At 45.2% G+C, this 12010-nt stretch overlaps 1 protein-coding gene across 1 annotated transcript; it reads right to left on the reverse strand.

The window, feature by feature from the left end:
* Positions 1–1820: 1820 nt before the first annotated feature.
* LOC311121081 (E3 ubiquitin-protein ligase TRIM36-like) lies at positions 1821–8938 on the reverse strand (the record flags this gene model as incomplete). Its single annotated transcript, XM_084195611.1, has 6 exons — positions 1821–2169; positions 3228–3525; positions 5134–5442; positions 7297–7418; positions 8190–8443; positions 8843–8938. Coding segments are annotated over 6 exons (1428 nt in total), but the record flags the coding sequence as incomplete, so codon positions are not given.
* Positions 8939–12010: the final 3072 nt, after the last annotated feature.

A 12010-nucleotide genomic window follows, 5' to 3' on the forward strand; every position in this document is an offset into this window, starting at 1 on the left:
TAGACTTTAAAAGGTGTTTCAACAGTCATTTAAAAAAGGAACAGGTAGAAGTGTTGTTGTGTCCTAAAAAGGAATGGTAGAGAATTATGCGCACCAATTCTGAAGCAGCTAGGAATTAAGTTAAGACTACAGATTGAATCATGTAAGGTAATTTTGATGGATAACAGATAAGGAAAACAATTAAAACGCAACAAATTCTAGGATACGAAACACTCAAATGGACCTAAACACATCACAACACACAAGAGGTGTAGATTTAAAATGCTCCCTTCACAAATTCAGTCAGACATGATCTAGTTCCAATGACAATTTTCCACCAATTGCCCAAATCGCTTAACTTTGATTAGGCTTTGAGAAACTTCACAGCACATAAACTCATAGAATAAAACAAATTGCAGATCTACAACTTATTTCACCCCAAAAATAAAATGTCACTAGATATGTACATTGAGGTAAAAATTTTAAAAAAAGGTTAATTTCAGCTTATTATTGGATATGAACAATCTTAAAGGCTGAGATTAGGGTACAGTAAATTACTCATGTATTTATGGAAGCTGCAAAGAAAAGTGAAATCCTGTAGAGGAGAAAGGTATCGTTTTCCAGGGCTGATAGGCCAGTAGCACAAGGCCCATAAGCCACAAACCTGAGAAAAACACAGATTATCCTTACCCTCAACAAAACAAAACATATGTACAGATATTGTCCAGAAACCCATGTAAGGAAGCCAGAGGTGACCGGGGGTGTGTTCAGCAGGGGTAACCATTCAGAATGAGATAAAAGTAAAAATGTATAGAAACAAAATTACTCCCTTTTCTAGAGGACAGAGCATAATACATTTCTAAATCTGAAGGTTCTGAAACGCTGCACACGCCTGAACAGACCCGTGGTGTGCCCTGAAACCTTGTGTTGTCCTAGCTGATCCTCGAGAGCCAATCGACAATGTGCGTATAAAATGTCTAAGTTCTGTACACTAACATGACGTGTTTCAGGAAAGATGCCGCATCGTAGTAGAGTTCCGTGGGACAGTTTGTGTAGTGAGAACCTGTAGTGTTACTGAAGTTTCACATTCCCGGCGCTAAACAGAAAACATTCACTGCTGTTGAACAACTGCATCCGAGACAGCAGTGTGAGGTAAATTAATTAACGTGATAATTTGGTGATCAACTAATATCCACGACAACTCATATTTCTGTGCAAGCGCACGCGGATCTCAAGTTAGAATTACACCCTGAATGTGAATGTCTAGTGTTACGATTCAGATAAATGTGTTCTGCATTGAAGTAGTGCTCAGAGTGATTAGGTAGTGAGATTAAGTGCAAGGTGTGCTTGTCTTATTTTTTTTATGTGCACATTTTTGTGAGCATGTGTCCAAATCAAATGCAGTGCAACAAACTGGTGTTGATGGACTCTTGCCAAAGGACATTGATTAGGTATGTTTTGTATTATACATTTTTGGTAGGGATGTTTTTCAACCGAGGGGTCCTTGTGACCTACATAGACTCACCCTTGTCAGTGATGACTAGCCATGCTGTTGTGCACAGTTATTAGACAAATTATTGCATTTTTTAGATGACCTATTTATTGTGAAAGGCACAGAGGCGTAGCAGTAGCTGCAAGGCTCTTCAGGTTTCTCTTGGCTATGTTTTACTGGACTCAGTGGTGCTACATAAATATGTGTTCATTAAAAACAAAGAAATGGCATAATCAACAATACACACAACAACATCACTACACAACATACCTGACAGAAAGCAGAAACCAACATGAACTCAAAGGCAAGTGTTGAGCAGGAGAGACTTGTGTGTGGAAGGCCCAACATATCACATATACGACAGTCGCTTTGACGTGATGAACTCCTCTAGATGGACCTTGCCACTACCCATGAGGCCAAAGGCAGGGTACATGGTACCAGAGCAGTCCACCTGCCGCTCGTAAAGGCACCTCATGGTGTCTGCATCGTAGAAGAAGACCCGGCCCGCCTCGTAGTCCAGGCACACGCCGATGCGCTGGGGCATGGGCAGCACCCGGTTGCTGTGGTCGCCGGCGGAAGAGATGGACGCTTTGGGGAGGAACACTTTGCCCATGCCCACAGTGAGCAGAGTGAATGGCTGGGACAGATCATAGCAAGTGTCCTCGCTGCCACTGTCGTGCCCACTGTCGTGGTCGTACCTGGAGGTGGGAGACAGGCAACAGAGTTAGCCTACAACTACGGCCCATTCAATAATACTGACATTTACATTTTAGTCATTTAGCAGACGCTCTTATCCAGAGCGACTTACAGAAGCAATTAGGGTTAAGTGCCTTGCTCAAGGGCACAGACAGATTTTTCACCTAGTCGGCTTGGGGATTAGAACCAGCGACCTTTCAGTTACTGGCACAACGCTCTTAACCACTAAGCTACCTGCCCCCCCACTGAATGTTTCCTCACTGTTACCTGGAAGCCTGTTCAAAGAAAAAAAAATATATAAAAAAAAAAAAAAAAAAGGTATAATTGTAAAGTGGTTATCCCACTGGCTATAGGGTGAATGCACCAATTTGTAGTCGCTCTGGATAAGAGCGTCTGCTAAATGACGTAAATGTGCCCTTGAGCAAGGCACTTAACCCTAATTGCTCCTGTAAGTCGCTCTGGATAAGAGCGTCTGCTAAATGACTAAAATGTAAATGTAAATATACAGCACAGTAAACCCACACAGTAGGTACAGTGAGGGAAAAAAGTATTTGATCCCCTGCTGATTTTGTACATTTGCCCACTGACAAAGACATGATTAGTCTATAATTTTAATGGTAGGTTTATTTGAACAGTGCGAGACTGAATAACAACAAAAAAATCCAGAAAAACGCATGTCAAAAATGTTATAAATATTTGAAAAGAATTGTTGAGAAACTAAGGCCTTTTCTGTGAATTAACACTCTACACCACGTGTCAAACTCATTCCACACGGAGGGCCGAGTGTGTGGGTTTTCACTCTTCCCTTGTACTTGATTGATGAATTAAGGTCACTAATTAGTAAGGAACTCACCTGGTTGTCAAGGGCATACACATACATACATACATATACATATATATATATATATATATATATATATGAAAAGAAAAACCAGCAAACACTAGGCCCTCTATGGAATGAGTTTGACACCCCTAGTTTACAAGTTAATGCTTCTTACGTCACAGGCTTCTTTGTGACTCAGTCCTGATCCTAAGTGAGTGATTCAGAGGCGGAGTTTACCTGGGGCTACTAGTGTCTCGGGGGTTGTGGAACCACTCCAGCAGCTTGGAATCAGAGGCCACGCCCACCTTGACCAGGTAGGAGTGGGGCTCCACGCTGAAGGCCCAGTAGTGTCTGCCCTGAGAGATGCCCATGTCACCGATGATGTAATCCAGGCCCATGTAGCTGCCCGTCTGCACACGCTCAGCAGCCAGCAGGAAGGCCATGCCGGCCACGCTCTCCACAGAGTCACGGCGCTTGCTCAACGCCAGCCGCTCCGAGCTGAAGCCGCACTTGTCGTTGAATAGGAAGCCAAACGCTACAGGAAGAGAGCAACAATACAAAAGGAACAGTCAGACGCTGATAGGATTTCCTGTTTCCTCATCTCAGGATGTCACGGAGAAGGTGGGCTTTCATAAAGTGTCACATGAGGGCGCCATTGTAAAGACCGTCAAAAAGTGAAGGAATTGACAGAACATCCAAAATTATCAATTGACATGTATAGAAAGACAAAACAATGCTTCATTTCTCATTTAAGGTTATTTTAAATAATTTTCTAAGTCGCATCTGCTGCAGATTAAAAAGTCTAAAAAAAATAGTTACAACACCAAAGGCCATAATTACTATTAACTTACCCACTAATATAGTTATGCCTGTGCATTGAGTCATTGCATTTTGTCTCATGGTACTAGAGATACTTTTAATTCATATTATTCATTCCCGCAAAAAACGAGGGCAAAAATACTAGTCGTTTACCCCTTTATCCTTTGTTGTATGAACTGCACAAACTTAATTTAAATTGAGTCATCTTAAAAAGATGAGCTTCATAAAATAAAATGGACAAATATATTGTCCTCCAGTACTGATAAGTCTATGCAGTATGCCAACACTGACTTGTGATAGGAGGCGTGATGTAGCTACTGTACTGTCTGGTCTAGCCAGCATTGACCCAGAATTCCACCTCATTACTAACGCACTGCGACATCCCCACAGTCAGGACACAGGAATGTGGGCTCCCAGTCCTATCACTGGGCTTCAATCCACAGTGGGCCCCAGCTCTCAGCACCCCAGCCCTGGTTTACTGCAGACTAATGAGGCAAGGGAGGATCAACAACGAAATCCAAATGGATCAGCAATTGTACATATGCATGGAGGTTAGGACAAGAGGGTGGGGACTGTCCAATTCAATAGACTTGAGTGATATCTAGTGCTTTACAGATGGCATATGATTGTTAAACCATCAGAGGCTGAAAAACACTTCGAAAGACGTAAGCAGATGTACTGTTACTCCGGGCCTCTGCTGCATTGCAATGCTTCAGTCAGTCTAAAAGAAACAAAGCATTCAAAAGGCTGGGATTTCTGCAATCCAACAAAGGAGATGGGTTGCAGAAGTGATACATTAAAGAAGTCGCACAGAGGTTTCACAACTGTCCACTGTATTTTATCCCACAGTTCACTTTTGAACAGTCGAGCATCGGTCCGTTTGTAATGTTCCGTGGATCGGGCTGCTAAATACCCAGACAGACTTGGTAGAAGAGGATTATTTATTTATATTTTTTAAAGAGCTCAACTTCAGCCCTGAAGCCCAACACAGGCGGGGTGCCGGCGTAAGAGAACATAAGACTCCTTTCTTGGTAATTAGGATAATTAGCATCCAGATCAACTTTCAGGGCCGCTTTCACAGCCTAGTAGACCCACGCTGGCCATTGAGACCAGTATACTAGTTCTTCCCAGTTCCTGCAACACAGAAATGGCATTGAAGCATTGTTACATGATTGCCGAGCATTTTTTTGTTTGTTTCGAGTTGCTATTCCAGTAGTGCTGTGTTTTGGAATAGGGCCCAGGCCCACCTCTCTCCCTCCCCATCACATGAATACAACATCATCCTCAGTGCGGGTGTGTGACCTCATCAGTGCCTGGTGCCTACCTGGGGCAGGTGGTGTGTGGAAGGTGACCTCTGGGCTGTAGGGGCTGTAGAGGGAGTTGCGGCAGCTGCGGACTCTGAAAGAGTAGAGGCTGTCGGCCTCCAGGTCACACACCACTGTGCTGGGGCCATACACCCGGTCTGTGAGGCACCAGCGGCTGGCGCCCTCCTCCTCATCCTGCTCGGTGCCCAGCCTCCTGTACTCAAGGACATGGTGGTCTGTGGCCAAGGTGTCCTCGGCCAGCTGCCAGCACAACCGGCCCTCGTTGTAGACGCGACTACGGGACAGATCGATGATGGGAGGCTCAGGGACTGAGAGAGCGGAGAAAAAAGGTACCTGGTCAAGGTGGGCGTGGCCTCTGATTACATTTTAAATTTTTTGTCATTTAGCAGACGCTCTTATCCAGAGCGACTTACAGTTTTAGTGAGTGCATACATTTTTCATACTGGCCCCCCATGGGAATCAAACCCACAACCCTGGCGTTGCAAGCGCCACGCTCTACCAACTGAGCTACAGTTACAATCTCTAAATCGACAAACTAACATAAGCAAGCCAGCCTTGGACAAGTAAGCCTTGACGGTGCGACAACGGCCCATACTAAACCTTATTTTAAATGGTATTGGTTATCTGGAAATATAAAAACATAAACAGATAGGATATGTACCCTAAACATGATTTAACCATGTGATCAGTGTTCAACACATTGGTTTATGTAAGTGCATGGAGTCCTTCCGAGATGAGACTGAACTCAGAGCAGACAGTCAGAATATGGACAGGAAGAGTGAGAAGCAAAAAAAAAGAAAAAAGGAATACATCTAATTTATGCACAGACATTGCCAGGAAAAGCACTTTGCAAATCCTTCTCCCCCCTCCCTCACTGCGGACAGAGCTTCCAGTTACCAACAGCAGCAGCCAGGTCCAGCAGGTTCGGATCAGGGCTGAGGGGGGGGACTGGGCGGCCTGCCAAGCCAGCGGGCTACCAGCCTGAGAGCTCCGCTATTCTCAGAGAAACAGCCTATTGATCAGGCTACGGCCGGGACGGGACAGGAGAGGCATTACACCAAACAACAAAGGCGTCTCCTTCTTTCTCACTGGCTGTGAGACCAGACTGCAGACTCTGGAGGGGCTGGATTAGGAAGGGGGAGAACACAACACGATGCCTTTATAGTTCAACTAGTGGCGGAGATACATACAAAATATGGAGCCAGTGTGAGCATAGAAGACTGCAGAATGGCATTGTAATGCAATCTGCTTGATGAGCACTGGGGATGAAATTACACATGGCCTCTTGGGGTGATGGGGGGGGGGGGTCACTGTCCCATCCCCCAGACCCCATAGGCACTCCCATTCTGTTTCCTTCCATTTGGTGCCTAGTGAACAAGACCCTAAAGTGATCCTGGTCCTGGGTTGGAGCTGTTCGGTCCTCTGTCTAGTCTAGTTTAATGAGGAGAAAGCCATGTTGTGCTGCTCTGCCCCATGTAGCCGTCTCCTATAGGCCTGACCCCTGTCCTTAAGGACAGCCTGGCCCCGGCGCTGCCAACCAACTGTCGCTAACAAACGCAGGCGACCCTTCCAGGCTCACTACGGGGAGACCAAGCATGGCCCTTTGTGGTCAGTAATCGTTATAGTGCGATGAGCCCACAAGCCCATTCAATACAAACAGTAACACCTGTGGGACAGAGGGAGCAGGGTTGAAGCTCATTCTAAGGACAGCCAGTTAGATTAGAGTTTATAAGTAGCCTCCAGTTTACTTCCTGGGTTGCACTGCCCCTACTTGATATGCGCATGTCAAATCAGTTCCTTTTCACAGGAACACAATTATATCCAGCCTGCCGCACAGTTCCCTTCTCTTTACATCCAGACATGGGGATGAGAGTCTATGCAAAGCAGCGGACCAGAAAAAGCCCTGCAATGCTCTCTGTGTGTATATCAGGCGCGTAACCAGCTTATTCAATTAAAAGGGCTTCTGTTTACCAGTGTCTTAACAGAGAGCAGAGCCCAGGAGGAGGTGAAAGTGACTGACTGGTTGAGGCGGAGGTGACTTAGAGGGGAACCGATGAGGAGTGTCAACAAATTGAATTAGGGTTCAACTTTAGGCTTTCATTGCGATGTCCTCATACATCATTACATACTGTACTTCATACTGGGGGGGGAGGTGGACTCACCTCCCCCAAAACACAGCTCCTTCAGCAGAGTCTCCTCTCTGGAAGTGTCTAGCACAAACTCATCAAAGGAGGGGTTGGCCGCGGGGTGGAACGTCCTTAGAGACTCTGTGGATTTCGCGATCCTAGAGAGAGAAAGAGAGAGGACACAAAATGGCAGCCATTCACTTTGTAGTGTCCACTACATGCTAGCAAGGAGACCACTATTAGAGCGGGAACCATTTCCCAGGCAAGATAGATGAGCATGGGAGGGAGACTTGTGTGGGTGGGTGAATGTAGCAGTGTTCATAAAAGTAAAAGCGGTCGGTGAATAAAGTCCCAAAGCTGCTTTTTTTTTTTACAAGTTGAGATCAATTAGCAGGATTAGAGCGGGACATGGAGAATGTAAACAGCACTTTGCCATTCCAATCTCTCCCAGAGTGTCCATGGGAAACGATACTTGGTGTCATGGATCTTTGACACACTCAACCCACCCATATAAGCAGATTGATTCCTCCAGTACTAAAATAACAGCACCCAAATCCCCATTAGGAAACCTAGAGGACAAGAGCAGCCACAGGGAAATGGTGTTTTGGCCTGTAATACAGAGTTTAAAAATGGACCCTTTGTGCTTTATGAATGGAGGCCTTTCGATTACTGACCTTTCTTAAAGAATGGTGATATTAAATAACAATTAGCCAATAGCATTTAATCGCCACTGATGGTAACCTTTGGGAACCAGTCTATAAACTGCCTTCATATACTAATGTGTTGGGAGTGGCAGGCAGTCAGGGCTGGAGGGTGAAGTTGCCCTAGAAGCTGATCTTAGGTCAGATTTCCCCACTACTGGTTAAGGTTATGATTGGGGGAGGGGAAGCTGCACCTAGGGGAAACTTGTCCCTGGAGCGGAAGCTGACCTGGTGTGCAGCTGCTTGGCCGTCTGAACGAAGCAGGACTGGTCTGTCTCCTTGAGGACCTCCTGGGCGTAGCCCACCAGGCCGCTATTCTCCAGCATGCCCTGGTACTCTTCCACCTGGCCCCGGAGCTGCTCCAGACGCCGCGTCCTCGACTGCGCAATGGAGTTCAGCATCTCAGACTTCCTCTCCTGGAGGGTCTGGAACAGCCGCTCAAAGTGCTCGTTGGCCCGACACTCCGCCACCTGGCCATTCTCCTGTAGAAGTAGAGAGGGGTGTCAACGCATCATGGTGCAATAAAACTGCATAGAAGTAGCCTATGGCCCAGTCTGTTTGTGCCATCATGCCACAAGGAGTTTGGCATGACAAAAAGCAGGAATGATGGCACAAACAGATCTGAGACCAGGCTAGCATAGATGTACTATTACAACAAATGTAAACGAAAGAGAAAGCCATCATAATACAGTACAGACAAGGTCAGACTAAGCAAACCCTTCTGCAGTGAAATTAGTATGCATTTACATGTATTTGAATATGTGACCTTCCTTCTCAGTGCAGACAGAATGTCCCTTTGTTATTTAACATAAGACACAAATAGTCATGTAAACAGTCACAGACAACACAGGACTAGTTTTATTCCGTCAACAGCTACTTGCCTCAGTTTCATTGATCAACACCTCCATGTGGGAAATCTGAGTCCTCACTTGGTCCTCTTTGCTGATTAAGTAATGGATACTCTTTGATAGCTTCTCCTGTTGGTATAATAACATTTGAGCGCATTGAGAAACCGCATTGGAAATCCTACCTCATCCCGGAAGATTCCGGTTGTTCAGTAGAACAAAACACCTAATATGCCTCTGCATACAGTACGGCCAGCCGAGAGACCACCACCAGAGATGTTCAATAGATAGATAATCATAAGATACAAATGATTACATTAAATATGAATGAGTCCATAGGCCTCTAAGATTACACAGTCAAAAGGACAGAGTCCTCTTTCCCTCTGCTTTCAGTGGCTGATTGACCTCTGTCTAGTCTGGGGGGGGAGAGAGACAAGGTTTGCTTGTTGATGACCGCACACGTGGATTACACTGCTCAAAGATAAACTGATACTGTGGACACATGCCATTCAGCACAGGTACAAATCACTGATAAATATTTCATTAGGGGGCTCAAAATCAAAGTTTATTGGTTGTGTACATAGTTCAAATTTTATAGCTAGTGCAGCAAAATGCTTAAGTGAATAGCTCCTAAAAATGCAGTAAAATGTTAAAGTAATGCAATTAACAATCCAAATAGCACTAACAGTAATCCAAATGCAATCTATACGTACAGTGAGGCAAAAAAGTATTTGATCCCCTGCTGATTTTGTACGTATGCCCACTGACAAAAACATGATCAGTCTATAATTTTAATGGTAGGTTTATTTGAACAGTGAGAGACAGAATAACAACAAAATCCAGAAAAACGCATGTCAAAAATGTTATAAATTTATTTGCATTTTAATGAGGGAAATAAGTATGACCCCTCTGCCAAACATGACTTAGTACTTGGTGGCAAAACCCTTGTTGGCAATCAGAGGTCAGACGTTTCTTGTAGTTCGCCAACAGGTTTGCACACATATCAGGAGGGATTTTGTCCCACTCCTCTTTGCAGATCTTCTCCAAGTCATTAAGGTTTCGAGGCTCACGTTTGGCAACTCGAACCTTCAGCTCCCTCCACAGATTTTCTATGGGATTAAGGTCTGGAGACTGGCTAGGCCACTCCAGGACCTTAATGTGCTTCTTCTTGAGCCACTCCTTTGTTGCCTTGGCTGTATGTTTTGGGTCATTTTCATGCTGGAATACATTTACATTTTACATTTTAGTCATTTAGCAGACGCTCTTATCCAGAGCGACTTACAGTTAGTGAATACATTTTTTTATTTTTTATTTTATACTGGCCCCCCGTGGGAATCGAACCCACAACCCTGGCGTTGCAAACGCCATGCTCTATCAACTGAGCTACAGACCTGCCGGCCATTCCCTCCCCTACCCTGGACGACGCTGGGCCAATTGTGCGCCGCCCATGAGTCTCCCGGTCGCGGCCGGCTGCGACAGAGCCTGGATTCGAACTAGTGGCACAGTTAGCACTGCGATGCAGTGCCTTAGACCACTGCGCCACCCATCCACGAACCATTTTCAATGCCCTGGCTGAAGGAAGGTGGTTCTCACCAAGATTTGACGGTACATGGCCCCGTCCAACGTCCCTTTGATGCGGTGAAGTTGTCCTGTCCCCTTAGCAGAAAAACACCCCCAAAGCATAATGTTTCCACCTCCATGTTTGACGGTGGGGATGGTGTTCTTGGGGTCATAGGCAGCATTCCTCCTCCTCCAAACACGGCGAGTTGAGTTGATGCCAAAGAGCTCGATTTGTCTCATCTGACCACAACACTTTCACCCAGTTCTCCTCTGAATCATTCAGATGTTCATTGGCAAACTTCAGACGGCCCTGTATATGTGCTTTCTTGAGCAGGGGGACCTTGAGGGCGCTGCAGGATTTCAGTCCTTCATGGCGTAGTGTGTTACCAATTGTTTTCTTGGTGACTATGGTCCCAGCTGCCTTGAGATCATTGACAAGATCCTCCCGTGTAGTTCTGGGCTGATTCCTCACCGTTCTCATGATCATTGCAACTCCACGAGGTGAGATCTTGCATGGAGCCCCAGGCAGAGGGAGATTGACAGTTCTTTTGTGTTCCTTCCATTTGCGAATAATCGCACCAACTGTTGTCACCTTCTCACCAAGCTGCTTGGCGATGGTCTTGTAGCCCATTCCAGCCTTGTGTAGGTCTACAATCTTGTCCCTGACATCATTGGAGAGCTCTTTGGTATTGGCCATGGTGGAGAGTTTGGAATCTGATTGATTGATTGCTTCTGTGGACAGGTGTCTTTTATACAGGTAACAAGCTGAGATTAGGAGCACTCCCTTTAAGAGTGTGCTCCTAATCTCAGCTTGTTACCTGTATAAAAAGACACCTGGGAGCCAGAAATCTTTCTGATTGAGGAGGGGTCAAATACTTTTTTCCCTCATTAAAATGCAAATCAATTTATAACATTTTTGACATGCGTTTTTCTGGATTTATTTGTTGTTTGTTATTCTGTCTCACTGTTCAAATAACCTTACCATTAAAATTATAGACTGATCATTTCTTTGTCAGTGGGCAAACATACAAAATCAGCAGGGGATCAAATACTTGTTTCCCTCACTGTATACACACACTCAGATGGAGTTACACAAGATACTGTATACTAAGAATGCTATGTACAGCAGTAGATCTATTAGCATGAGCTATGTCGATAAAACAGTGTTTAAATACACAGTACAAAAACCCCATGGCAAAATTGATAGAACTGCAGGAAATTAGCTTCCGGGCCAGAGTCCGGCCATGTGAACGGTGTGCAGACAATATGTGAATAGAAAAGGTGTGTACAGCAGTAGTTATATAGGATGAGCCAAGAATAAAGTATATACATACACCAAAAGTATGACACCCCTTCAAATTAGAAGATTTGGCTATTTCAGCCACACCCGTTGCTGACAGGTGTATAAAACCGAGCACACCGCCATGCAATCTCCATAGACAAACATTGGCAGTAGAATGGCCTGTCCTGAAGAGCTGTCACTTTCAACGTGGCACCGTCATAGGATGCCAGCAGTCCAACAAGTCAGTTCGTAAAATGTCTGCCTTGTTAGAGCTGCCCCGGTCAACTGTAAGTGCTGTTATTGTGAAGCGGAAACGTCTAAGAGCAACAACTGCTGAGCTGCGAAGTGGTAGGCCACACAAG

This window comes from Coregonus lavaretus, assembly GCF_964263955.1.
Source record: "Coregonus lavaretus genome assembly, contig: HAP1_SCAFFOLD_8276, whole genome shotgun sequence".
Taxonomy (NCBI): domain Eukaryota; kingdom Metazoa; phylum Chordata; class Actinopteri; order Salmoniformes; family Salmonidae; genus Coregonus; species Coregonus lavaretus.